At 35.4% G+C, this 26,128-nt stretch overlaps 3 protein-coding genes across 9 annotated transcripts in view; 2 read left to right on the forward strand and 1 right to left on the reverse strand.

The window, feature by feature from the left end:
* Positions 1-9,195: 9,195 nt before the first annotated feature.
* Positions 9,196-13,877, forward strand: LOC113080948 (protein FRG1-like). Its single transcript, XM_026253013.1, has 10 exons — positions 9,196-9,376; positions 9,489-9,490; positions 9,540-9,602; positions 9,724-9,846; positions 12,356-12,413; positions 12,573-12,687; positions 12,840-12,944; positions 13,228-13,319; positions 13,406-13,516; positions 13,760-13,877. Exons 1-10 carry the CDS (start codon positions 9,315-9,317, stop codon positions 13,794-13,796), a joined length of 768 nt encoding a protein of 255 aa, XP_026108798.1. The 5' UTR covers positions 9,196-9,314; the 3' UTR covers positions 13,797-13,877.
* A 1,126-nt stretch (positions 13,878-15,003) lies between these two features.
* Positions 15,004-19,606, forward strand: LOC113080950 (acid ceramidase-like). Its single transcript, XM_026253022.1, has 14 exons — positions 15,004-15,276; positions 15,475-15,521; positions 16,105-16,195; positions 16,455-16,541; positions 16,712-16,790; positions 16,881-16,955; positions 17,152-17,197; positions 17,340-17,484; positions 17,711-17,765; positions 17,941-18,022; positions 18,441-18,572; positions 18,668-18,791; positions 18,877-18,933; positions 19,010-19,606. Exons 1-14 carry the CDS (start codon positions 15,199-15,201, stop codon positions 19,097-19,099), a joined length of 1,188 nt encoding a protein of 395 aa, XP_026108807.1. The 5' UTR covers positions 15,004-15,198; the 3' UTR covers positions 19,100-19,606.
* An 83-nt stretch (positions 19,607-19,689) lies between these two features.
* Positions 19,690-26,128, reverse strand: part of LOC113080949 (pericentriolar material 1 protein-like) — a 32,866-nt gene continuing 26,427 nt past the window's right edge. For 6 of the 7 annotated variants that reach the window (XM_026253020.1, XM_026253018.1, XM_026253017.1 and 3 more), the window contains 14 exons: positions 25,526-25,657; positions 25,313-25,445; positions 25,028-25,168; positions 24,218-24,321; positions 23,990-24,124; positions 23,540-23,737; positions 23,384-23,443; positions 23,092-23,218; positions 22,491-22,642; positions 22,335-22,404; positions 21,183-21,370; positions 20,956-21,048; positions 20,730-20,853; positions 19,690-20,456 (listed from right to left, as the gene is read on the reverse strand). In XM_026253020.1, the coding sequence (XP_026108805.1) occupies positions 20,431-20,456; positions 20,730-20,853; positions 20,956-21,048; positions 21,183-21,370; positions 22,335-22,404; positions 22,491-22,642; positions 23,092-23,218; positions 23,384-23,443; positions 23,540-23,737; positions 23,990-24,124; positions 24,218-24,321; positions 25,028-25,168; positions 25,313-25,445; positions 25,526-25,657 (1,683 nt within the window). In that variant the 3' untranslated portion in view covers positions 19,690-20,430. The remainder of the gene's footprint in view (positions 20,457-20,729; positions 20,854-20,955; positions 21,049-21,182; positions 21,371-22,334; positions 22,405-22,490; positions 22,643-23,091; positions 23,219-23,383; positions 23,444-23,539; positions 23,738-23,989; positions 24,125-24,217; positions 24,322-25,027; positions 25,169-25,312; positions 25,446-25,525; positions 25,658-26,128) is intronic. The other variant, XM_026253021.1, reaches the window with a different exon arrangement.

A 26,128-nucleotide genomic window follows, 5' to 3' on the forward strand; every position in this document is an offset into this window, starting at 1 on the left:
TTTTTGCTGCCTGTATTTTTGTCCTTGTCATGTATGTATTGTTCCCTTCAGTTATCTGTCATGTGGTTATTATCTTTGTCTACATAATAATTTTTTTTGCTGGCGTTGTTGTCTTCACAATTATTCTGGTTTGTCCATGTTCATATGACTGTATTAAACATAATTTATTTTTTTATTTTTTTATTTTTTTTACAGAGGTTACTGTAAGAGCATTGGTTAAACTTTGAGAGAATCAACATTAGCCAAAGTTCAACATTAGCCAAAGTCCTGAGACCTATAGCTGGGTTGGACCTGTTTAAAAAAAAAACAAATAAATATGAATATAAATACAAAAAGGGTTAATAGGGTTAAATATTATAAATGTGTACGCTGTAATATAACATCATGACAGCAAAGTTTGGAAAAGTACACTACCTCATTTTTTTTATTTATTTTTTTATTTTAGACTTACACAAAATGACCTCATTGACATGCAGTATTACTTATATATATAATTTATCTTTCCACCTTGTTTTGTTCAGACTACTGTGAGAATGTTACTTCTCGTGTTATTGTTTCCAAACTAATTATGAGCAGGCAAGCATCTCTACGTACATACAGTATTGTGGAGATTGAGTTGGGATGAATTGTAATTCTGACAGCAGCAGTTGCTGCCATTGCCTCTAGAGATGTACCGCTCTCAGCTTTAACAGCAGATTAACAATGACCAGTCCAGTCTCAGCAGAGACGCTCTGCTAAATCACAAACACCTCAGTGCCAGGGAAATGGCAGAACTGAGCAGGCATGAGCGGGTAGGCCAGATGGTTCAGGCATTGTCCTGTCTATTATTATGATGGAAACAAGGCCCCAATGAGACATTCCTGGGACATTTTGCAACTAACAATTTTTTTTTCTAATGGACCACTATCTCACGTAAATTTAAGAAGCATTGATAAAGCAAAATAGTGTGGAATCCCTATTTAATGTCTAATATGACTAGGTTAGTGATTCTTGTAGTACTGTCTTGTTCCTTTAAGAATTTCCTGATTGATTTATGCTCATTAGTTTCCTATTGCCATATTGTTTACTACCAGCATAAAGTCTAATCCAGATTGCAGTTTACTCTGCTCTAAAACCAGCCACTTATACAGAAAGCACCATCTGAGTGACTTGTGAAGTGTCCAACTCCAGTCCGTTTAATTTGAAGAAGTCATTTACTGTAGTAGCAGGTGAATATGAAATCTTTGACACCACAGATTTCTTATTGAATAGCTCATTACAATTACTCATGTCTCATAAGAGTAATTTGTTTTCAAATCTGTCTACACAGCTTGTGCAGTATGCCAAGAAACACTGCAGAAAACACTACTGCGACCTACAACACTGTATATTTTATGTAACTGTGAGCCTTTCCAGTTTGTTTTGACGTGTTGAAATGAACATACCATATTCCATGCATCTCAATATGGCTAATGAAAAAAGACTCAACAATCAGACTTATCTCCTCCAGAGAATAGCATTAGCTTTACGAAGGACTGGCCCCTGCTGGTTAGTGAATGTGATACACAACCACCTACAGCCTAACATTATTGTAAGCTTGGTGCTGAAATCACAGTCTCACTGTGAGGCAGTGGTCCCCACTGGTTAGTGCGAATGAAGTGTGGTAGCACACGTGGTGACGCTGAATGATTTACAGCCTGTCAGTCCCCGAGCAACTGGAGTAGCTGTGACTCTCATCCAACAGCATCTTTAATGAATGGGGAGAGTGTTAAAAATACACAGGTTGTCAATTATTGAACATCTTCTCTCTCTCTCTTTCTTTCTAACGTGCGAGGACACTTTCGCTTGAGTTTATTGGCCTGCTTCCTCCATCTTTCTGCCATTTTCCTTTTCTGCCCTCTTTTTCAAACCAATGTGGCTCATATTCCCTCATGCCTCCAGTCTTTATTTCATATGTATGTTACTAAAATACTCTTGTAAACAGGACCAAGCTGTTTATTGTAAAATATTTAAACTCTAAAAAGATTTTTTATTTTAAAAAAAGTACAAAAGTGTCCTTCAACAGACTACTTTGCAATAGAATATTTTTATGCCCCTATATATCAACTGAATCCAAGTCTTCTGAATGTCTTTATATGATGAACAGATTTAATCTAGGCTTTTATGCACATATACACTTCATCAAATGATAAATGGAAGCTGAAACGTGCTTTGTTTCACATGCAAGAATCAATTTTCTTTGTTCTCACACAGCAAGTAAGTAGAATTGAGCTTCCATTTACCAAATACAGTAGTTAGGGGAAAGGTGACAAATGTGTACTTCTGAAATTCCAAATGCCTCTTCACTATTTAATCCTGCCAGCAACTCTGCTGGTGCCTTCAAATCTCATTTGCACTTCTGCATATTTAAGCATCACGTTTAGCATCGTTGACATCAAATGAGAATGCTTTCATGAATCTTCAACCTTCTGTGTTCCAAAAATATGTTCGTCAGAAAGTAAATGATGACACACTTTCCTTTTTTATTTACTTTTTTTTTTTTTTTTTTTTTTTTGGTGAACTGTCCTTTTAAGTACTCGGTCAAAGCCTATCAGCACTGTTTTTATTCAGATTTAGAGTATTCATTGAATTTATGAAGTTTCCCATTGAATGATTCTCATATTATTCAAGTACATCAAAAGCACTCCAAAAGTGTTTTGTTAACAATAACATGATGTACTGAAATAAAAAAGGAACTGCATTAGTACAACAAAGCACTGCAGCTGAACTCAGCAACCTCCTCCGAAACCCTCTCACCTCTGGATTTTTTCCACACATGCAAATCGCTGCTTCTACAGTATATCACCTGGGTATTCAATAACTAGGGCACTAGCAGTATCTTGAAATACCTTATTGTACTCTGACCAGTTCAGGTCTTTCCAACACCTTTTCCCCAGCTAACTGTTAAAAAGCCATGAAGAAATAAACAGCCTTTGGATAAACAATACAATATGTAATTTATAATGCTTTCCACAACAGAACCATGAAAAATTATTTATTATTATTATTATTATTTTTAAGATTCTTGCCACATTCTGCACAGTTTCATTTCTGATGATTTGCTGAATTTGGCTATGGCTGTTAAGTGTGACAAATAGCTGAAGGTGAGGCTGAGTATACTGTTTATTACTATTTATTGTGTGACTACCCAACATAATCATAAAACAATATCTGCTATGTTGTAGTCATCATAAAAGATTAATGATCGAAGAGTGGGACATATATTAATGATGTGCAGGATGGCACATGTATGTAGTATTGCTCAGTATTTTGTCGATATTATATAGTGTTGCAAATCCTAGTGCATTGCCTGATAAGCAAATGCTCTGTTAAAGCCAAGTGCAAGTACATACTGCCCCCTATAGGCTCACTGAGCTTTACTTTTACAGAGATTGAGTGCTGTAGGCAAAAAGACAGATGTGAGTTATGATGCAAACTCCCTTGTGCTGGATGACACAAATGAGAGCTGTGCTCTGACTGAATGTGTGCTTTGCTCTGTCACCACCAGAACTAGAACAGAGAGACGAAGTTAGACATATAGCATCCCAATGAAAAAGAGTGAGACTTGAGACAGAGTCACACTTTCTCTTTTACTGGCATAAATGTAAAAAAAAAATTAAATGCTTTGAAAAACTTGCCGATGTTATTAGAGGGAGGTTGCAGAAAATAAACAAATAAATCTGATATTTGATATGTACAGCCTCAGAAGGCAATCATTACTTTGACAACTATACAAGAGTCGTCTGATTAGGGAATTTCATTATTCCATTTTAATGTGCATTAACTTAAATGTGTGTATAAATTTGTGTGGTGTACTGACACAACAATACGTTCAGGGTTAAATTATGTGAAGGAAAGAGGTGGTGAACCTAGCACATACTGTATACTTGCAAATAGTCGAATTGCATTGCATCAGTTGAAAACTGCAGTGGAGATTTTAGCCATTTTTAGCAATCAAGGTATATCATATCACCCAGTCAAGGTTATCTATTATTCCACCTACTAATGACTGATTAATATGTTTTTAAAGACATGCAACACACTCTAATTATTAATTTATGTATAAAAGTTTCAAATATTTTATTTAATTTTATTAATGCCACCTTATTGATCTATTTATCTTAACTCACCAGTCCAGGGGTCTTATACAGTAGTCAACATTTGAAGTGGATCAAAAAAGTTAATCAAAGTTGTCTTAAGACTAGAATACATTTTGTTTTAGGTTTTAGGACAACTTTGATGAAAGGTTTTATCAACTTTAAATGTTGACTAGTGTAGATATACATATGTATGTGTGTAATTGCCTATTTGTCTACAAAAACAAATAAAAACAGGGTTAAAAAAAAAGCCTTGAGAAATGACAGAAATAGAGTTAACATCTGCTTATCACACATGATTAGGTGTTTTTTGTGATCTAGTGGAAATTGTGCATTGTGTGTTTGTTTTGGTGTGTGATCTTTACAGCTAAATCTGTTAATGACACTTGGAAGAAAAGTGGAATCTGTCAGTCAAACTTGTGACTTCCTTTGCAACTCTCCCACTATGTTAATGACAGATATGCAGATGATTTATTTATTGTAAGATGTCTTGTAACTCTGCATGTGAATGGGAGACACAGAGGGAGTAGTCAATCATAAACACAGCAGTCTATGAGCAAGTGCATTTTTGTGGATCTTTAAAATTATGTGTTTGGCCAATGTTGATAACTTGTAATTGTAAGGAGACATGTGGTACTTTAACCTCTAAAAAGAGTCTGAGTGCATAATTCAACATTTATTAACTCGACCCTTTTTGGGATAAGGATTCATTATTTTATAACCATAATTTGTGTACCAGCCCACCCAATAAATATTGTCTTTTAAGATTTGAATACTTGTAATTTGAATACTTAAAGACTGTTCAATTGTTAATGGTACGTTCCTTTAATTTATAAGTGAAAAGCTATAATGAAGTAATGGGGAATTTACTGTAAAATACCATTTTGGAAGTGAAAAAGAACAAGTCTTTTTTCATTAGCGACATTGAGATGCATGGAATATGGTATGTTAATTTCAACACACACACACACACACACACAGACACACGCACACATTTTGTCAGTTTATCGTAAAGGTACAAAACCGAAGTTAGTATTAATTCAGTTGGTATAACATTATATTAGTTAATGATATGTATGTTTATGTACTGTTCATTTAAGTTGAATCCTTAAAAGCTAAAATATTGTTACCACATATTTTACAGTAAAGTTCTGGCAACTACAGCTGCTATTTCTACTGTAAATTTCACAGATGTTGGAAGGTATGTGGCTCATGAAGTTAAGGCTGAAAAATCCTCTTGTAAAAGGAAATACTGAGAGAAGGACAATAGAATAGAAAAGATGTAGCCAGAGAAACCTGGCCTGTTACCTCCTCCAGAAGTGTTGAGAGGGAAATTTCACGGCTAGTTATTCATGCTGCGATCTCTTCCCCTCCAAATCACAGTGAGAAATTGGCTGAGCCCTAAAGTGACTCTAGCTTGTAGTCTGTTTGAGGGTAGAGACCCATGACAGAGGCGAAAGCTCAGCGGGAGTCTCTCAAAGGTCTTCGATATATACAGTCTTTCCATAAGTTTCCTGTGCCTGAAGCTATTGTCCAAACAGCTCTGTTACTAAAACCCAAACCGATGAGCCTTTCCCATATGCCAAAGAGTAGATTTGACTAACTCTGACTTATTAAAACAAAGCAAGCAAAATGTTATTTTATAGAAACATTTGAACCAAGTAGGACATAGTTTTACTGTAGATTCTGCTATAAATTGTTTTATTGGAACTGCCAGGAATAAAATCCCAAATGTGAATTTTTCTGCAATCATTTGTAAAATTACTTGTCAGCAAAACCTAAAGCTATAGCTCGCTTTCTTAGGGCTTCAATCCACAGCTCAATCACAGGGTCAGTGTCATGAGAGACAACTTGTTAACCTCACAAAATGTGACATCATATCCTGGATTTAGCCTGAGGGTGGAGGTGGCACTCTAAGGATTCGGTTGCATGCAGCAGAGGCTCCCATAAATCCACATACATCGATGCAAGACCCTCATAAGACTGTATCCAGTGTGTATGGGTACAAGAAGGAGTCTGACATTCATTTATGCAGCAAAAGTAGAAGACACACACCTCTGTGTCGACCACCTGCTCTTCACCGTCAATCATTCTTCTCCAACTCAAATCTTTTCTCATTAACACATCAGCACTCAGAGAGACACACAGACCCTGAGCTACCGAGCTGCTCCTGCCTGTGAAATCACTTACTGTCTGCACTATGGAGGTGCTGCGGCCGTCCCATTATCAGCTGCATTCCCTGGTGTTCACTCCCCTTCCTCCTTATTTCTTCTGTCAGTACTTGTCAAATATTGGAATGCACAGCTCCCATCGGAGGTTTTCGGTATGCGAGCCTGTCACCTTCTCGTGCTCAGCAGTTTTCTTTAACACCTCATGGGGGCAGGGTTATCTTCTCAACACTCAGTGACTCTGCAGAGAATTTTACTAACTGTAGAAGCAACCAGGGTACACTGCTGTGCACTGCCATAAACAGAAAAAAATTGAGACATGCAAAGAAGCAAGGTATATGAAGTAGCAAGGCATAGTCAATCTTAAATCTCTGAAAATTACATATAAATAAAATTTGATTAAAATATTATAATATAATGAATAACTAATGCTGATATATTAATCAGATAATTTTCATATTTAAAACTGATAAGAACCCCCTCCAAATCAAGACTTTTTTTTTTAATGATCTATTACAATAACTAATCTATTTGTATAACTATAAATATCTACTTATCTATTAGGTTACTTATTTAAGTGTTTTTCTTATTGTTTTTCTTATTATTTTTTAATGACTTTATTTCTAGATTAAATTTGATAAATTAATTAAATTTGATTAAATTGCATGATGTGCTGTAACACCAAATTGCATGTGCAGTTTAAAGTGGGGATGTTTAATATACAAATTTCTTTAATTTGCTTCCATTCTGGAAAAACACATTGTTCAGCTAAATTCACTGCAGTCACCAAATTAAATTTGGCTCAGTTTCTAATAGTTTCCCTTACGAAAGTGAGAAACAGCATGCACTGGCTCTAAAACAAGTCACGTTTTGATCTTAATTTGTGTTTTTAGATTTGATTTGGAAGCAGCTTCCAAACTGAAAATCTGTGATTTTAGTTGCTTTTGGTTATTCTAGCTAAAAATAACAGCTGCCCTCAGATTAGACATTCATGCCAATGATTAAATGCATTTTCTCACTAACATTGGCATATTTATGTGTGTTTAATTGCATTTGGCTCATCTGAATTCATTATGAAATTCATCAATCAGCCCCCAATCCCAGAAGTATGTGATATGAAATCTGTTGTGTTTGCTTGTCAGCACTCAGTTACATGGCAGAATTGTTTTGAGCCAATCACGTGAGCCCTAAAACGTCACGTGACCAATGACTCTGCAGAAGCAAGAAAATTATGGCATGACCTTTCATTAGTGACTATCCTGAGCTGTGAAAGTCAGCAAACAGGAAAAATATCTTATATTTCAACAGAATATTATATGTAATAAATTAAAAGCACATACAAAAAAACACACGAAAAGACTAATATACATATAAATTTTAAGGAAGGAATAATTCTATGAAGAGTTGGTCTGACTTACATAATTACTATTTATAAGCCTATACTTGTTTCCAATGATACACTGTCAGCCATTCTGTTCCAGTTGGCACTGTTTCATGCCTTATATTACTTTGAAAGTCAACCAGTCACTATCTATAGCCGACCACTTGACTGATGACTGGCACCATGGGAGGAAATGAAAGACTACGCTCATTAAACTATATATTAAGCTATCTTTCCCTCGCTCTTCCTCCTCGCCATCCCCAATTGCTTTGTGTCTCATACCACATTGATGCTTGCTAAGGATGATAAATTTTCTATTCCACTTGAGAGGCGGAGGTAATGGGGCAGGCCGAACATGGAGACAAAAGGCCTTTCAACAAGGACGAGAGAAAGACATCGACGAGCACAGATACAAACATCTCATTAAACAATCCCATCACCGCAGCCACACGTCCTGCCTTCTTTAGTCTTATCATTCTAATCTGATACGGCTGATATGCATAATATTTAGTGTAAACATTGAGGGTGTCGTTGATTGACTTTTTAGGTTACTTTCTATTTGTGTGTGTAGCAGTGTCGTGGATATCTGGAATCCCAACCCCAAACAGAAAACCCTCTGTATGTAAAAAAATAATAATAATAACAAAAATACCTTACTTTATACTGTTTTCACAAAGTATAATGCCGGTTTTTGTAAATAATGTCAGACTTTGCACTTCTATGTACACATTTGTCACATTTGTAGGCACACACAATTATTATTAATTATTATATATTTGTGTCTGCAGGTTCTTATATACAGGATCCATAATTAAAACTGACAAGTGCATAGTGAGATTGGCCAATAAACTGTCTTTGGCAATTAATAAAATTGTATTATTACATTGAAAATTAATAACATAACACACAATTTAAATTTGACCCTCTTTTGAGTGTGTTCTTTTTTCTCAGTAGAAAATTTACCATCAGATGTTTAGCTAAGAAAAAAAAAAACATTTGGCAGTCCAATAAAACACTATGTCAAGAAATAGATTCATAAATTAAAAATGTTTTGAAAACTTAAGTCATACTGGAAATGGAAGGTCAAGTCAAGTGCAAGTGTGCATCCAAAGGACACTTTTCTAACCCATGAGGCCTCTGGAGAAAAAGCTTTTTATGGAAGTGATGCAGCCAATAACCACGTTACAAAGATCCAGATTTACAAAAACATCCAGATTATGTTCATACCACACACATTCATACTATATAGCAATTAGTATGAAAATATATTTAAACAAGCAAATATATGTCAATTTTCTAATGATTGTGATTGCAAAGAAATTACTTGGGCCTACCTCCTCAGAAAGTGATTTCGGACACAGACAAAATAAGCTCTGAATAAATCACAATAAACTTTTGTTTTGTTTTTTTCTTCAAAAAGAAAGCTGCTAATTTTTCAAGCTATCACAGTCAGTGCACGTTATATATTTCTCCGACCGATGTGTGTCGCGCTTCAGCCCAGCCGCGCGTTTTCAGTGCGGTTCTTTGACTCCTCTCGGCCACCGTACACACACAGAGCTGTTACAGGAAATCGTTTTCAATGCGTTAATAACAACGTTTGATAATCCTACATGAACGTTAGAAATTAAGTCTCTTTAACTGTTTGTGATAATGACCGAGTACTCACACGTCAAGTCCACCAAGCTGGTCCTAAAAGGATTAAACGATAAAAAGTAAGCCTTTCATTATGTATTGCGTTCGAACAAAAGTTGTATCGTTTCTCATGAATGTTTACAGTTAACGTTACGTCACTGTAATAATTGATGCAAAAGTTAATAATATCAGAAGTATTTACGCTAACATATATGGCCTGCGACTTCCAAATTGTGCAGAAAGAAGAAAAGAACAAGGACAAAAAGAGAAAACGAGATGATGATGAAGACAAGCTGGATATCATTGGTATGTTGTTTCTTTGTCCATGGAGTTAAGATAGATAGATAGATAGATCTTTGTAAATGCTCTGTGTTTTGTTGAAAGTGTTTATGATGCATGATATGAGCCTGTGTGAATGTGTTTTCAGGAGGCTGGTGGACAGTGAAGAGTTATGGTGAGATCACAGGCACAGTGGCCATTGAGATGCACAAAAAGTCCTTCATTCACGCGCTGGACACTGGACTCTTCACTGTAGGAGCTCCACATAAAGGTGCTGATTCTGCTTCATTAAACTCCTGAATGTTGTGGCTGCAAGGCAGCTTGGTTTATGTTGGCAAAACAGATATTTTAGCTTTGCTCTAAAAGATTCTCAGATATATCTTACTTTGTGGCTTATTTTGAATCGTTTTTAAATAACAAACAGGGTGGCAATAATTTCATTCCCTGAAGAAAAAAAAAAAAAAAAAAATATATATATATATGTGTGTGTATATATATATATATATATATATATATATATATATATATATATATATATATATATATTATTAAAATAATATTTTGTAGACCAGTGGTTTATATGTTTTCAAATTATTCTAAACCAATTTAATTTATATTTAAGTAGGTTCAAAAATTCAAATGTAAAATCAGTTAAGCTTATGTATGCATCAAATTTCTTACTGTGTTTTTTAAACTCATGTTTCCTTAAAAAAGTGTTTGGCTATTTGAGTAAGTTAGCAGTAAGTTTAAAATACATTAAAATGTCCACGGGCAAATCTGTATCTTTTTTGTGTGTGTATGTGTGGACCTCAATTAACACATTTAAATAGTAAAACAAATTCAAGTAAGAGTTTACAAAATGTGCAAAAATTGTTGTGCGTGTAGGATGGCCTTTTACAATATTAACACTGTTTGTGATAAGCAAGTGCATTAATATAATGATGAGTTGGTTTAAACGAACTAGAAGATTTATTGGAAATGAAATGCTTTATTCTTAAAGGCGTATCATGTCTTAAAATACACTTTACAAGCTCATTCTGCAGTATTTTCAGGCAACAAGCAAATCTCTGCGATTATACTGCATTGTATTTTTTTCAGCCATTGCATTTTAAATTGAAAAGGTTTCTCTAATAGCACGGAACAAATAAGTCTCGAAAGTGGAGATGGCTAGGTGCTGCTGTTTCTCTTTTGCTCTCACTGTGGGATTTAAAATCCTGAATAATGTTATGGTTGGTCAGTCTCCATTACCGCAGCCATTCATGCAAAGCACAGAGCAATTTTATAGTTCAGTCACCAGAAGTTGTTGTTTACAATTTTTTTTTGTTTTCAGCCTCATTTTCTGCTTTTCACTGACCGCTGATTGAAAGGATCGGTCTCTACATTTGTGCACGATCTCTAAAATGAATTTAATTTAGTGGTTGAGACCTGATATTAGTAAATGAAAGACTGTAACTGTTGTTGACACCCATGAGAATTCATGACAAGTGCATCTGTTTGATTCCTACACCTCTCTAGGCAGAAAGCATGGACACACACACGCTACTCTGTAAATTTTTGAGCATATCATTTGAAGGCTCTTGCAGAATTCAGTATCTTAGATAATTCATGAGTTTGTGATAGAATAGAATATCAGCATTACTCTTTCTTTTGTTCAGTCATTCATGATCGAAAAACAAATAACTGTTCAAATACAAAGACTCCGCAGTGTAATGAGTTGGGTTACAAGACTTTTTCTTTGTTTTCTGTTTTTGATTTTTATTCGATTTTTTTCTAGCATTGTTTCATGTTCTTGTAAATGTTCAGCCGTGAAAACCTTGATGACATGGAAATTATTCAGTTATAAAAGTGTGGCAGCTCTGAATTATTTTCTGGAATGGAAATGCTAGCTTCATCTCCAGTAATATTGCAATTATATACAGTAAATATAGACTACCATTCAAACATTTGGGGTCAGTGAGGTTTATTTATTTTGAAGAAATAAATAAATAAGAAATTAATACTTTTACTCATTAACCTTTCGGATGCTTTTACGTTGACCCAAATTGACATTAAAAACATTTATTATGATTAATTACTGTAGTTTTGACCTTTATTCATAAAGTGTCCTGAGAATTTTTTCCACAAAACTAGAAATCAATTGTTTTCAACATTGATAACAATAAGAAAGATTTTTATTAAATCAGCATTTTAGAATGATCATGAAGACTTCTGTATTAAATCATATTAGCAAACTTTTGTTTTACTATAATGCAGCCTCGGTGAGCATAAAGCATAATTAATAAAAATAAAAAAACTTGCACTGACTTCTGAGTTTTGAATGGTAGTGTATACAAGTTTTAAAATATATGTGACCCTGGACCACAAACCCAGTCATAAGGGTCAACTTCTCAATATTAAGGTTTATACATCATCTGAAAGCTAATAGGATTTTTAGGATCGGACAATATTTGTCCGAGATACCACTATTTGAATATCTGGAATCTGAGCGTGCAAAAAAATCTAAATATTGAGAATAATCACCTTTAAATTTGTCCGAATGAAGTTCTTAGCAATGCTTATTTCTTATCATAAATTAGGTTTTGATATATTTACAGTAGGAAATGTACAAAATATCTTAATGGACATGATTTTTACTTAATATCCTACTGTTTTTTGGCATAAAAGACAAATTGATAATTTTGACCCATACAATGGTTTTTTTTTTTGGGGGGGGGGGGGGGGTTGCTAAAAATATACCCCAGTGACTTAAGATTTAAAAAAGATATGTTTTGTGTTTGCAGACGATGAAGGCCCAGATCCTCCAGAGCAGTTCACTGCCATCAAAGTCTCCGACTCCAGGTAAAGATCATGACCATATCTATATCTATAACTAGTGTCATGAGCAGTGATGGAATAGAAATGTGTAAAATGCATAAACACCTTTTAATGTTCTGTAGCTAATTTAGTTATTTTGATCTTGTGACTCATTTTTCTCTTTTTTGTTTTGCTGGTGTGTAGGATAGCGCTGAAGTCAGGCTATGGGAAGTATTTAGGTATAAACTCAGAGGGTGTTGTGGTGGGGCGATCAGATGCCATCGGCTCCAGAGAGCAGTGGGAGCCAGTGTTTCAGGAAGTGAGTGAATCTGCCAATCAGATCAATTCACCTGTCACAATGAATATACTTCAGTTTGTGTAAATGTGAATCAATCTGGGACATGAGGCTGGAAAGTTTTGAATTCATTTTTGACCATTTCTTTTATTTTTGTTGTTTCCTGTTCGCAATAGGGTAAAATGGCCTTACTTGCTGCAAACAGTTGTTTCATCTCGTACAGTGAGAGCGGAGACATAGTGGCCAAAAACAAGACGGCGGGAGAGGAGGAGATGATCAAGGTGAATCTCTCATCAACTCACAGTCCACACCAAGATTCATTTATTTGTTGTTGTCTGAAGGAAATGATTCAAGGCTTTTATTTTTTTATATACATCCATATCTTTGCCCTTAAAAGCTCAACAAACATTTGAGAAATAACTCCATGAGAGTAGCCAGATTTGGCCACTACAGTGCAGAATGTATTTTATCTGAACACATCTGCTGTTGATCTACAAATTACATCTTTTTCTTCCGGAGGGAAGGCTATAAACTATTTTTTTTATGCTTATCTGTTGCCCACAGATCCGTTCATGCACGGAAAGAGAGGTGAAGAAAAAAGACGATATTGCAGATGAGGACAGGGGTGATGTCAAGAACTGTGAGGTCAACTATGTGTGAGTGCTTGCATTTATTACCTGCAGTGAGATACAGAAGCTGTGCTGTTTATTGAGCATGCAGTGAAGTGAATGTTTCCCTACAGGAAGAAGTTCCAGAGTTTTCAGGATCGAAAGCTGAGGGTGAATGAGGAAGACAGCGGTACGCTGAAAAAAGCCAGAACAGACGGAAAATTCCATGAGACTCTGCTGGACAGGTAAGACGTCTGACTTCAGGAGGACAAACCTCTTACTGTGATCATACTGAATAATAAATGACTGTAGCCTGCTGATCATCCTGATGGATGAAAAGGTGTCCGATTATGTTGATATACCCTATTGGGTGATTTATGGTGTTTTAAACAACATCGTGAATATGCAAAACGTTCTACAATAACAGTGGGAAGTGATGTATTATCATATGTGTTTATAAGAAATCATGTTTTTTGTTTATTTTTTAGGAGAGCCAAGATGAAGGCTGACAGATACTGCAAGTGAAACCAGCAGAAGTGTTTCTTTTTTTTCTTCCTCATCATTATAATTTTACATTGTCATGGATCTGCCTTTTTTTTTTTTTTTTTACAATAAACCTATTCACTTTACACAGGAAAACAGTGGTGTTATTGTTTTTTAAATAGCCTATAAATTATGTTGCTATTAGTAAACAGTCATTTGTTTAATATTGGGTTGTACATTTGCTTAATTCAACACATTAAATGGATTTTAAACTCAAAATCTCAATTTCATTATTATTATCCAATTTTCTGTTTCATACAAAAAAGGGATGATTAATCTATGGAAAACGTGGTTATACTTAATGTTTTGACTTTAGTCAATTAATGTTGATGTGGTGTAATTTTTTAGGGGTATAATATTTATTTGACCCTCTAACTAGCACTCTCTTTTCTAATTCTATATATATATATATATATATATATAAATACTTGCCCCATTTTAGACTTGCACTCTATTAATTTACTAACTGCTTGTTTCCTTAAAAAGATAAATATGTTTTTGTATTCTTAATTGATTTTATTATTTATTATACAATTAACAAAATCAAAAAATGCTTCTAACACCAGCCTGCTCTATTATTTTTCTATTGTTTTCTTTTTATTTATTATATAATAAAAAAACATTGCAACCTGTTAAGCTAACTGAGACTTGTTTTAGCACTTGCATATCATTCATGATTTGTATTGTTTCCATTGTCCTCATTTGTAGGTCGACCAACTGTATTGTAAATGTAAATATTTAAATTATAATTTTCTTCATGTTGAGCCACAAGATAAAAAGAATATTGAATAATGAATATTAATCTTGTGCAGTTAATAAGGCTTCGCGGTATGCACGTAAAATGAATTTGTACTTCCACTCTTACATTTGAAATAATATAACTAAGATATAAGATAGTTAAATATAATGTCATAGACTTTTTACTAATTTTCTAAAGATCTCTAAGTTTTCTATTTACGCACTTTGTGTAATTAAAAACTACTTAAAAAATATGGTTGTTGTTGCACTTCCCTCTATAACCGTTAGATGGCGCGAGACCGTCGCCTGTTTATCGGTCGATTTGACCTGCTCTGGTAAAACTGCATTATTTTTCTGCGAATTTTAGTTTTCCTAACAAACCTATATAATAATAATAATAATAATAACATAATAATAATAAATAAATAAAATATAATGTAGGACCGACTTATGGCTTAGTAAAATAAAACAAGGACCAACCCAAATCCAAGACAGAAAGTGCGAAGTCATCTTTTATTCTGTAACTCATTGTTATGGTGTCTCGTGGGTTTGTGTAACGTTAGATCACGAACCGTCACGAGTATCGTCGGTACTTCCGCGTTCACAGCCGCTTCTGAAGAACACCGGGTCCTGCGCGCGTCTCACCATGATCCCCAAATCAAACCTCTGCTGTTTTATTCTCTCTTCTGTGTTTATGTGCTTTTCCGCGCAATATGTCCCACCGGTAAGTCACAAACTAGAGTTTGTATTATTTATGAAAACAAATGCTTCTTTACAGGTGTCCTCGTATCAATTTAAGTTATAACAGGACTGCAGTAGTTTGTTTAAAATAACTTAAATCACCAGTGCTGTTGGCATAGAAAAGCTTGACTGAATAACCAACACAGTTTACTTAATTAAAAGACTAATGTTCACATTTCAGTTCACAGAAGAGTGCAGAAGTGGCATGTATCCTCCAAACGGCCCAACGTGAGTATGACAAGTGAAGTTATGGATTATACAACCATAAAAACTGCTCTCAGAGACCAAAATTAAAATCAGAAAATCAGTACAGGCATACAATACGAATGAATCACAGGAGAAAAAAAAAATTAATAGTGATATTTCCAAATGTTTTTATTTTAACAGCTTATTGTCTTTGCTTTACAACTAAATTATATTTTTTTTCTTATTAACATCAAAGTCAGGTGTTTTGTAACAACCGGGCGGCTGTTTCATTGTTATGCAATTGCGAAAGATGTATATTATATTATCATTATATATATTTACATTTTTAATGTTATATTATTATTACATTTATATTACATATTACAGTGTCCCATGTAATTTTTTTTTTAGTGCAAAAAGGTTCATTTAAAACTATTTAATTAATTTATTTATTTATTTGAACCAATTTAAACGTTTTCAAAAGTGTTTTCATCACAGTTAATCTATAAATCTACAAAAACTTCATTTTCTCTTAATATGAATGATTCAAAAAGTGAATTTGTATTTGTAATTCACATTGAAGGGACATAATAAGAAAATCTCTGATAATCTCTGGATCTTTTAGATTTAAAGGTGATGTGTCCTGGTACACGGTTAATCTGGATTTACCACCAAGCAAAAGATGGACAGATGTCATTACAGACAAAAAGAACGATGTGAGTTTATATCAGGTTCAATGTTCTGTCTATGAATGTACTTATAGCAACAAAAGAATTGCCAGTCATTTTGCCATGACAGAGTGTCACTTCATTATTAGTTGCCTTGTTAGAAGGCTAGTTTATGTATTGGTGAACTTCTATGTAAACTATGAACCAAAATGTAAGTGAAATCCTTGAATTCCACGAAACTAAAACCAGATGTTCTTGAGCAACTCTCGGTGAGCATTTCTCAAGAGCTTGTGTGCTTTGTGTTCAGATGGTGAGCATGATTCAGGCCATCAGAGATCTAGCAGACGCCTTTGTTCCCAGTGGAAAGCTCATCGAGCTCGTAGATAAGGATTTGGTGAGTTATTAAAGAATCTCATCAGTCTAATTACGTATGATGCTTAATTATGATTGACTTAAGTATACTACAATCTTAAATCTGGCAGACATACCGTATACAGTACCTGTCACCGTTCATCAACATAATTTGAACTGTAATAACTCTGCCTGTCATGTGCTTGTCCCCAGCCCTTGATGGTGGACACCCTGCCTTACCCGTTCAATGAGGAGATACGAGGAATCGCGTCAGTGTCTGGTGTTTCTTTGGGTATGAATGCATTCAAACAATCCTATTATGTTGAACACTTGAATAAAATCTGTATTTAAATCACACAATCACCTGTTCTCTGTGACTCAGGTGAGGTGGTGCTCTTCAACATATTTTATGAGGTGTTCACCGTGTGCACGTCTCTGGTTGCGGAGGATGTCAATGGTGAGGATTTCGTCAGAGATAACATTATTGGCATTTTTTTCACATTATTTTCAACAGATTTCATTCATTTCATTATTGGCATTCTAAAAAAAACAACATCTAAAAACTAAGCCAATAACTATGATATGAGAATATTCTGTTTGAAGTTGTGCCATATAGAACACTTTATTTATTATTATTTTTTTTTTTATTGTAGGCAATCTCATCCATGCAAGGAATCTGGACTTTGGTCTTTTCATGGGGTGAGTTTAAAGTTGTTTTGACATTTGTTGTTAACCTACTTCCCTAATTTAGTTTTAGTGAGTGAATGCTTATTTATATATATATGTATTGAAATCAAAACATGAAGACTTTATATTGTTGTGTGGTCTGCTCTGCTTACAGATGGGATTTGAAGAACAGGTCGTGGATCATCACTGAGAAGCTGAAGCCACTGGTTGTTAACATTGACTTCAGACGCAACAACCTGACTGTCTTTAAATCTACTAACTTTGCAGGATACGTGGGCATGCTGACCGGGATTCATCCAGTAAGGACAGAGCTCACATCCGTATAAAACCAATCTGAAATTATTATAAGAGAATGGATTATAAATCATGGTGTCAAGATTCAGAATGAGCTTTTGTCTCTGACATTGTTTTTAGTTTGGCTTCTGCAGTTTAACAGGAAGCAGAATTGTGAAAGCATGGATTGTTGGTCAGTAATCACTTTGCTTCTCTCTCTCAGTGTCTCTCTGTCTTCTGTTTTCTTTGTAGCACTCATTCACCCTCACTATGAATGAACGCTTCACTCTGGATGGAGGCTACATCGGTAAGCCTTTGCCTGATATTTGCCGAGTCATATGAGGCATTGTCAGAAATATGTTGAAGCTTTATATCGATGATTTGCAGATTTTTATTTTCTTCATTATGCATACTTATTTTATTTGCTCAGATCTTTGGTAAATGCTTGTTAGTTTTATTGTGACTTGTGATGTGAATTACAGGGATTCTGGAGTGGATCTTGGGGAAGAGAGACGGCATGTGGATGAGTTTTTTGACTCGTTCTGTGCTGGAGAATGCAACTAGGTTGGCTACAGATAAATATAATATTTGTGCATTACAATGCTTTACAAATGTAATAATTTATTAAAATTACTTAAAATACACATTCTGGTTCATTGTTTTGTAAAATAATTCCTTTTTTTTATAATTAATAATTAAGCACCATAGAATGACTTCTGAAGACTTTGCATAATAGTTTAAAAATATAGTAAAATAGAAAATAGTTTATTTTTAAAATTGTAATCATAATTCACAATGTTAGTGAGAATGATATTTCTTTAAAAAAAAAGAAAAAAAAAAGTGTACAAATTTTGACCAGTGATTATTATTATTTTGTTGTTATGCCTATTACTTTATTTATTGATATTGAAGTATGAAACAGAAGAATCATATCTCTTTGGTTTATAAAGATGATGATAATTTGGATGTTGTGTTCTTTTAGCTATGAAAGTGCCAAGGCTCTTTTGACTGACACGAAGCTGCTGGCTCCAGCGTACTTCATCCTCGGAGGAAACCAGCCGGGTCAAGCCTGTATTATCACCAGATCCAGAACACACAGCATCAGTCCACTGGAGTGAGAGAGCATTGCTATTATCTACACATAGTTAAAAGAACAGGTGGGAAGTTGTCAGTATTTCAGTTTATCATGACACTTTGTGTGTTTTTCAGGCTTGATGTGAAGAATGGCAGGTGGTATGTTTTGGAGACGAACTATGACCACTGGAAAGAGCCTCTGTTTCTGGATGACCGCAGAACTCCTGCTATGAAATGCATGAATCAGACCACAAAGGCTGTGAGTGTGGACACTGCAAACATAGACCTAAACTGGCGTTTAAAAAAATATTCTAAGTTTTACTTTTGTCTTTTTATTCTTTCAGGATATCTCCATAAAGACAGTCTATGATGTGCTGTCCACCAAGCCAGTCTTAAATAAAGTAGGTTCATCATCTTTGAGTGTTTCAGATTTCATTTTCTGACTTGTTTAACACTTCTCTTTATGGTGCTGTACAGCTGACCACATACACTACTCTTATGGAGGTGTCTAAGGGAACATTGGAGTCTTATATCCGTGACTGTCCTAACCCCTGCATGCCGTGGTGAGGGACTCCACCTGGACAAGCTGCATTACCGTGACAGTCTTCCGTAATTAATATTTTAGCGGTTTAAAATTGTTAATCTTACATTTAAAAAGGTTTGCAGTATCTGCTTTTGAAATTAAAGTGGGCATTGTTGGGTTTAATCAAGATTAACCTGTCAAACAGGTACAGTAGGGCAGCCTACTTAACACTTGTCTAAAGATGCATGTATTGAAACAAAAATAACTGCACTGAGAGTTTACATTATGTAAGACAGATTATAGAAAATATTTTTTTCAGTCAAATATTTGTGAATGTGACTGACATGTTTGTGTTGTTTTTTATTTTAATTTTTTGTAACCACACAGAAATGTGCACAGTGGAACAACTTGATAATTAACCTCATCAGCCCTGTTAACTAACAAATGGATGAGGGGAAAAATATCAACCAAAAGAAACAAATGTACATAAGTTGTACTCTTAAGCAGTAGACAACTTTACACAACTAACATCAATAAATCATGGAGATACAGTACTTGCTGCATAAATAATGCACTGAATACTTACCAAAGCAGGTTTTCTGCAAATGGGATAGAGAGCAATCACCACAGGAAATGGTAAAAATCAACGTTTTATTTATTTTAAATCTCAAGTCTAAACATCAGCAAATTACACAGGTAAAATGGGGTGAGAACCCAAGCATTGGACAACATGCCTTTAAAAAAAAAAAAAAGTGAAATTGAAAGCAAGAGAAAACATTTAAAAGAGTGCAATAAGAGAGGACAGGACGACGTATCAGTGCTAATATGTGATTCTGCTCTATCCATTACACAGTTCAGTCTAGGGACATGTCGAATACATTTAAATAGGGATGTTGTTTTTTCAAATGTGCTTAAGTTTTGTACTGAATCGGATGAAGAAACATCTATTGTCCTTTATGTACTGCATTAGCAAAAAAATGCTAGTGGTCCGGGAGGGAATCCTAGAAAGAAATGCATAAAAGCCAAACATAGGAACACAAAAATGACTTGCATCCCTTAAACCGTAGCCTTTGAAGGAGCTTTTACAGAGATTTCTGGCTGAACAAAGGGAAACAGAAAATGTACTTACAGACTACAGAACAGCTTTAAGACAAGCCCCTTCAAAACATCATCTCCTACATTCAGAATAAAACTACTTACAAGTGTAGAGACTTCTTTAACATCTCTTGAACTGTTAGACCACACATGCTGACAGGCTAATTCACCAAGACTTAGCTTAGCTGATTTTTCCAAGAATCTCAAGCTATTGAGCTCATTATACAGTAATGTTGCATGAATGATGGTGTGCAGTGCAAGACGGATAGAAAGATCATTCTCATGCACTCTGGGCTTCAGTGGTTTCTGGGGAAAAAACATAAATATACTAATATGAGTAAAAAAAATGTTCATCCATCATAGGGATCTGTTGATGTGCAAATCATTGTAATTCTACTCTGAATTTCAATATCCAATACATACAAAACCAATACATAAATTCTTAAATTAACAAACACACACAAAGTTTTGTTCTGTTGAACACAAATTAAATCACCATATATTCTCATTTTACATTTTGAAAATGAAAATGAAGTCTGAAGCGATAGCATATGGTTTGAGGTGATATTTAATAGTTACCAGGCTCTTTGAGTGCTTGAGGATTTCCCACCAATCCTGCAAGCTCTTCTTTATTTTCACTGAGAATTTCAGCTGTTAAGTTATCATATTGCTGCTCTTCTGAGATCCTCTTACAAAGCTCTTCCTGTACAAAGTACAAGCAGAGAACATGTTTAAGAGCAGCATTCTTTGGAGAAGTCATACAGTTTATAAACGAATATGTTAACATGACTACTCAAGCTTTTACCTCACACAGAAGAGACATTTGAAGAGGAAGGCCCTCCACTTTAACAAAATCTTCCTCATCTGATCTCTGGCTGGTATTTCCAGACCCTGCCTCCTAGATTATAAAAAGTCAAACATTATACCTTTTTTAAAAATCAGAGAAAGATAATTTGGTCAGTCTAAATAAAGAAATAAAAGATGTTTGATGAGAAGAGATGATCTGGGGTTTGCAGTGAGAGTGAGACATACATCAGTGTTGATCATGACCGGAGACTCTGTGTCAGGACTGGCTGAGTCTGAGCTCTGTGGTGTTTCCTGGGCTGGTGAAACCGTAGAGTCCTCCTTTTCTCTTTCATCTCCTGAACCAGTTTTTGCCTCCTCTCTGCCCTCCTCTGGAAGCTGAACCAAGTCTTTGGACTCAGATTTTATGCTTTTCACTATTTGAAATGGGAGACAAAATGGAGTGTGTTGAGTGTAAATACCCCAATAAATGTTAAAGGGTTAGTTCACCCTACAATGAAAATTCGTCCATCTTCTACTCACCCTTGAAGCATCCTAAGTGTATGTGACTTTCCTCTTTCAGAATAATCCAATCAGAGTTATATTAAATATTGTACTTACTTATCCAAGCCTTTCAATGGGGGTAAGCGGGTGTTTGTTGTCAACAGTTCTTTAGACGTGAAATAAAGTGCGCACATCTGTAATAAAACATCCCTCATACAGCTCCGGGGGATGAATAACGCCCCCCTGTAGTGAATCCATGTGTTTTTGTAAGATAAATATCCAGATTTCAGACATAATAAACACTTATTTCTCACTTCTGCTGACCGTGGAACCGGAAGACGTGCAGGTGGATGTCGTAGTTCGTCAGCGCTGCGCAGAGAGAGAACAAAACAAAACTAAACGCTGGTCACGAATTAGAAGCACAAAATGAGGATTTGTAAATAAAAACGGTGGAGGATTTCAAAATAAGCCAAGAGGAGACTGGTTTTTCCTTTGCTCCTACATTTTCCGTCTGAACATCATCCATATCCCAGAGTCAGCAGATGTAAGAAAAAACGTGTTTATTATGTTCTATAAATCTAGATATTTATCTTACAAAAACACATGGATTCGCTACAGGGGGCCTTTATTCACCCCCAACCCCTCCCCCCCAGAGCTATATGAGGGATGTTTTACTACAGATGCACGCACTTTATTTCACGTCTTCTGAACTGTTGACCCGCTTACCCCACTAAAAGGTTTGGAAGAGAAAGGAAAATTTTTTTATATAACTCCGATTGGATTATTCTGAAAGTGGGAAGTCGCATACACCAAGGATGCTTCGAGGGTGAGTAGAAGATGGACAAATTTTCATTCTCAGGTGAACTAACCCTTTAAGGCTATAATAAAGAGGCCTACATTGGCTGCTTTCTGAGTTTTCGATGTCAGATTTGGTTTCCTGGGGGTCTTCGTTTTGTAAGGCAGAGCCCTGGAACAGCACAACAGGTCATTATTAGTGTTTGTCAATTTGAGCTGATTCTGATTATTTGCTCTCTCGTATGAATGCCAACACACCTGTCTGTGTTCACTAGTGTTGTCCATGCTGGCTTCTAATGATGTTTGCACCTCAACAGGCCCAGCCTCAAACTCCTCCATCTCCTCCACTTCATTTTCATCTTCTCCACTGCCGTAGTTGCATAGAGCCTGTGTCTCTGCTTTCGACAGGCCTAAAACAAAATTTTTTAAAAACCTTTGATTCACTCAACACACAAGTCAAACAGATTCTTATCAAAGTCAAATACATTATAGAACAGTGTAAGCCTGTAGACGATAAGACAGACAACCTCCAGCAAACACTCCTAATGGGTACTGTCAAACAGTCAGAACAGTAAACACTAAATGCACAATAGATGGCGTTTTAGTGACACCAATCAAAAGGAAGAACATGTAATCACTTGAAATATAATCTTTTTTACATATGGATTTATTCAGCAAGGAAACGACTAAAAGTCAAAAGACTTTTCTAAAAGACCATGGTGACACTGAAGACTGGAGTAACAGCCACCAAAGGAATAAAATCCACTTTGAAATGAAAAGTACTGTATATTTATTTCCAAAGCCAAGCTATTTTTTTTTCCAGTTTCTTTTACTGTCTGTATGTTTCAGATAAACTCACTTATAGAAAGAGGCAGCCCTTCTCCCTCCTCTTCTTCCACCTCAGATGCTTCACTGCTCTGTGCATCTTTCTCCTTGTCCTCTTCCTTCTCATGAAGCGTCCCTCCCTGCTCAGTCTCATCCTGATCCTAAGGATGAAAAGTTCAATTTTCAACATTCAAAACATTTAGACTCGAAATAACAAAAATAAAATGAATTACTAAAACCCCATGCTTAAACAAAGATTCAGAAGCAGTGTATCTGCTAAATGTATTTATGTGAATGCTGCAAGTGTATCAACAATTATAACTTACTCTGTCTTCATCAAAATATGATGGGGAGATTGTCTTTTCTCTCTCTATAGTTTTCGCCTCCTAAAAAAAAAAAAAAAAAAAAAATCCCATCAAGCATTCTCTTCAAAAACAGAAGCATCATAACATACATGATGATGATTAATCACTCAAGCCTACCTCGGTGTGAGGTGAGTGTTTTGGAGATGTGTGATCAGAGCGTCTCTTGGTTATGAGTTTGTTTTTAGAGGTGTTCTGATCTAAATCCTGCATCAGTCTGAAGAAAGCAAGCTCATTAAAGAGGATCTCAGAGATCTCCACCAGCAGGTCCTCACCGCAGTCCTGCAGCGTCCGCCCGACAAACTTACTCAAGGAGTCCTGTGCACAAAACCAAGAACTTGTAGGCTGTGATCCAACTAGTGGCCTTCCTACATAGACTACATTTTAGGGCATCACATGCTCAAATATTCTAGCACACTATGATTCTCAAAACTAATTCATCTAAATAATTAGTTACTAATTAATCTTAAAAATAAATAAATTCAAATAATTACTGATGAAGACAAAAAAAGAACAGAAGCAGCTAATTACATTAGGAAAGACAAATTAAAACATTAGACCTGTACTTACCTGCAGGATGCCGCCCAGCTGTCGGTGGAAGAACTGAACAAACTCTTTGCTTTCATCATTTTGCTGAGTGAGTCTGAGCACCATGCGTCTCACAGATGTGAGCAGCTGGTGTGAACACACCTCCCCAACATGCTCCTGACAGAAAGACATTAGCAAGACAGCATGTCTACAAACTGCAGTTTTGATAGTTAATTTCTAAATTTAAAGAGATAAGTAAAGCAAGCTCACCTTTAGGAATGGAATAACTTCTGTCATTATGGCTTTAATCTGTCTGTCAAGCTGTTGTGTGTCAATCTGAGGACAATGTGCATCTGTAGACGAATGTCCAGCACCTACAATCAGAAAATTCATGAAAACACAAGTACATCTACTTAAAAGGATATAAAACCCAATCATTCATTATATACATGTTTAAAGCAAACAAAGCTTTAACCAGTGCTAATTAAAAACATTCAACCCCCATAATCCTTAACAGCAAACTCTCAGAAAACCTAATTAAAGGGAAATTTATCAAAAGGTCTTCTTTTCTAGGTATAACATCAAAGACCATCTTCTATAGGACACAAAGTTGCAGCCTGTGAAAATCAAGACACTGCCGCAAGCGTGATACACAGTCATTAGATTGTAAAAAGCCTGGATTATTCCTTCAAGACAGAAGCACTGGCCGTGATTATCTGTGCAGTTCAATCATGATTAAGCCAAAGTGAATCATAAGAAGATTACAATGCAGTAAGGTGGTCAAGCGATAACTCTCTAACCAGCCATTCGCTAGATGTTTGGTTTCTATTTACATGTGTTCATCTTTTAAAATCTACATAAATCAAAAGCTTATTTGTCAAAAATAATGAGAAAAAGATATATAATAATAATTACTAAACTTTAAATGAATTAAATGTATTTTATCATCAAGTAAATTTCAACATTCAACATGACTGATATGAATAGAGAGAAAGGGGTTCGAAACAGAAAAAGCAAAGGGAAATAGAACAAATGTTAGAAGGGCTCTACTCTGCAGTCTAAGAGTGTTCACAGCAGTACCTTGAGTGAGTGCTGAGGCGGCAGCAGCAGCAGCTCCGGGGCTGTGCTCAGGGTTATCTGTGTTAAACTCAGCCCTCAGCTTCATGCGCTCATACTCCCTCATCCTGGCCAATGCCTTATCTAAATGAATTACTGTGTTACCTGGAGGAGCAGGAAGGAAATAAATGGAGAGAGAGAGAGAGAGAAACATAACAGTATTCAAGAGTAGCATGATAAGATTCAGACCAAGCCCAGCAAAGCAAGCATGATTGTGGTAGCGTGACGCATACAGCGCTGTCTTCTTACCCAGGTCATCACTAGCAAAGGGTTCAAGGTTGGAAGAGGTGGACAGCAGGCTCTCGTTGTCCATCAAGTCTCTATCTGCTACCCTCTTCAATACAGAGTTGGATTTAACGGTTACAATCTTCTCAGATGCATCCTGGACACATCAGCAAAAATTAGCGTGTTAAAATTAAAGAGAGAAAAAACAAAAAGCAATGAGGGAGCAGATGTATTTACATTGTCACTAGTAGCCAAGCTCTCACTAGGTGTGAGCTCTGACTGGGAGCCTGTGGCCCATATGGCCGGACCCAAAGACGATGCCTGCTCATCAGCCACACTCTTCTCTGTCAGGTGCCTCGTTACAATGTCCTGCCAGTCAGAGCCAACAATGAAATATGGTTAGTACTTTAAAAACAAAAGGGCAGTCATCACAAAACAATCCTTAAAAATACAAAATTCTATTGATTTGTTGATAAAGTAGCTATTAAACCAAAGGCTGTGAAAATGATGTGATTAATGAAAACGTTTTTACAATTTCAACTTAAGTATTCAGACTCTTTTTTTAAAGTCTTTGAAAAAGGTATCAAAGAGGTCATAAATGTGAGAAATCAACAAACCGATAAAAAAAAAAAATCTCTAGTAATTGTTAATATTTATAAAACAATAAACGTGTATATTATCAAAAACACAAACACAAACACACACATATATATATATATATATATATATATATATATATATATATATATATATATATATATATATATATATATATAATTCATGCCACCTGCATATTTGTATTTAGTTGATCATTCTTTTGACATTCTAAGGTTTGGGCAA

This window comes from Carassius auratus, unplaced genomic scaffold, assembly GCF_003368295.1.
Source record: "Carassius auratus strain Wakin unplaced genomic scaffold, ASM336829v1 scaf_tig00032605, whole genome shotgun sequence".
Lineage (NCBI taxonomy): Eukaryota > Metazoa > Chordata > Actinopteri > Cypriniformes > Cyprinidae > Carassius > Carassius auratus.

Excerpts from the sequence above, each read along its gene's own strand:
- LOC113080948 (XM_026253013.1), top strand. The coding sequence starts at position 9,315 with ATGACCGAGTACTCACACGTCAAGTCCACCAAGCTGGTCCTAAAAGGA. Across the intron at positions 9,847-12,355 it reads TGTAGGAGCTCCACATAAAG|ACGATGAAGGCCCAGATCCT; the intron begins GTGCTGATTCTG and ends TTGTGTTTGCAG. Across the intron at positions 13,517-13,759 it reads CATGAGACTCTGCTGGACAG|GAGAGCCAAGATGAAGGCTG; the intron begins GTAAGACGTCTG and ends TTTATTTTTTAG.
- LOC113080950 (XM_026253022.1), top strand. The coding sequence starts at position 15,199 with ATGATCCCCAAATCAAACCTCTGCTGTTTTATTCTCTCTTCTGTGTTT. Across the intron at positions 17,198-17,339 it reads GACTTTGGTCTTTTCATGGG|ATGGGATTTGAAGAACAGGT; the intron begins GTGAGTTTAAAG and ends CTCTGCTTACAG. Across the intron at positions 17,766-17,940 it reads TCTGGATGGAGGCTACATCG|GGATTCTGGAGTGGATCTTG; the intron begins GTAAGCCTTTGC and ends TGTGAATTACAG.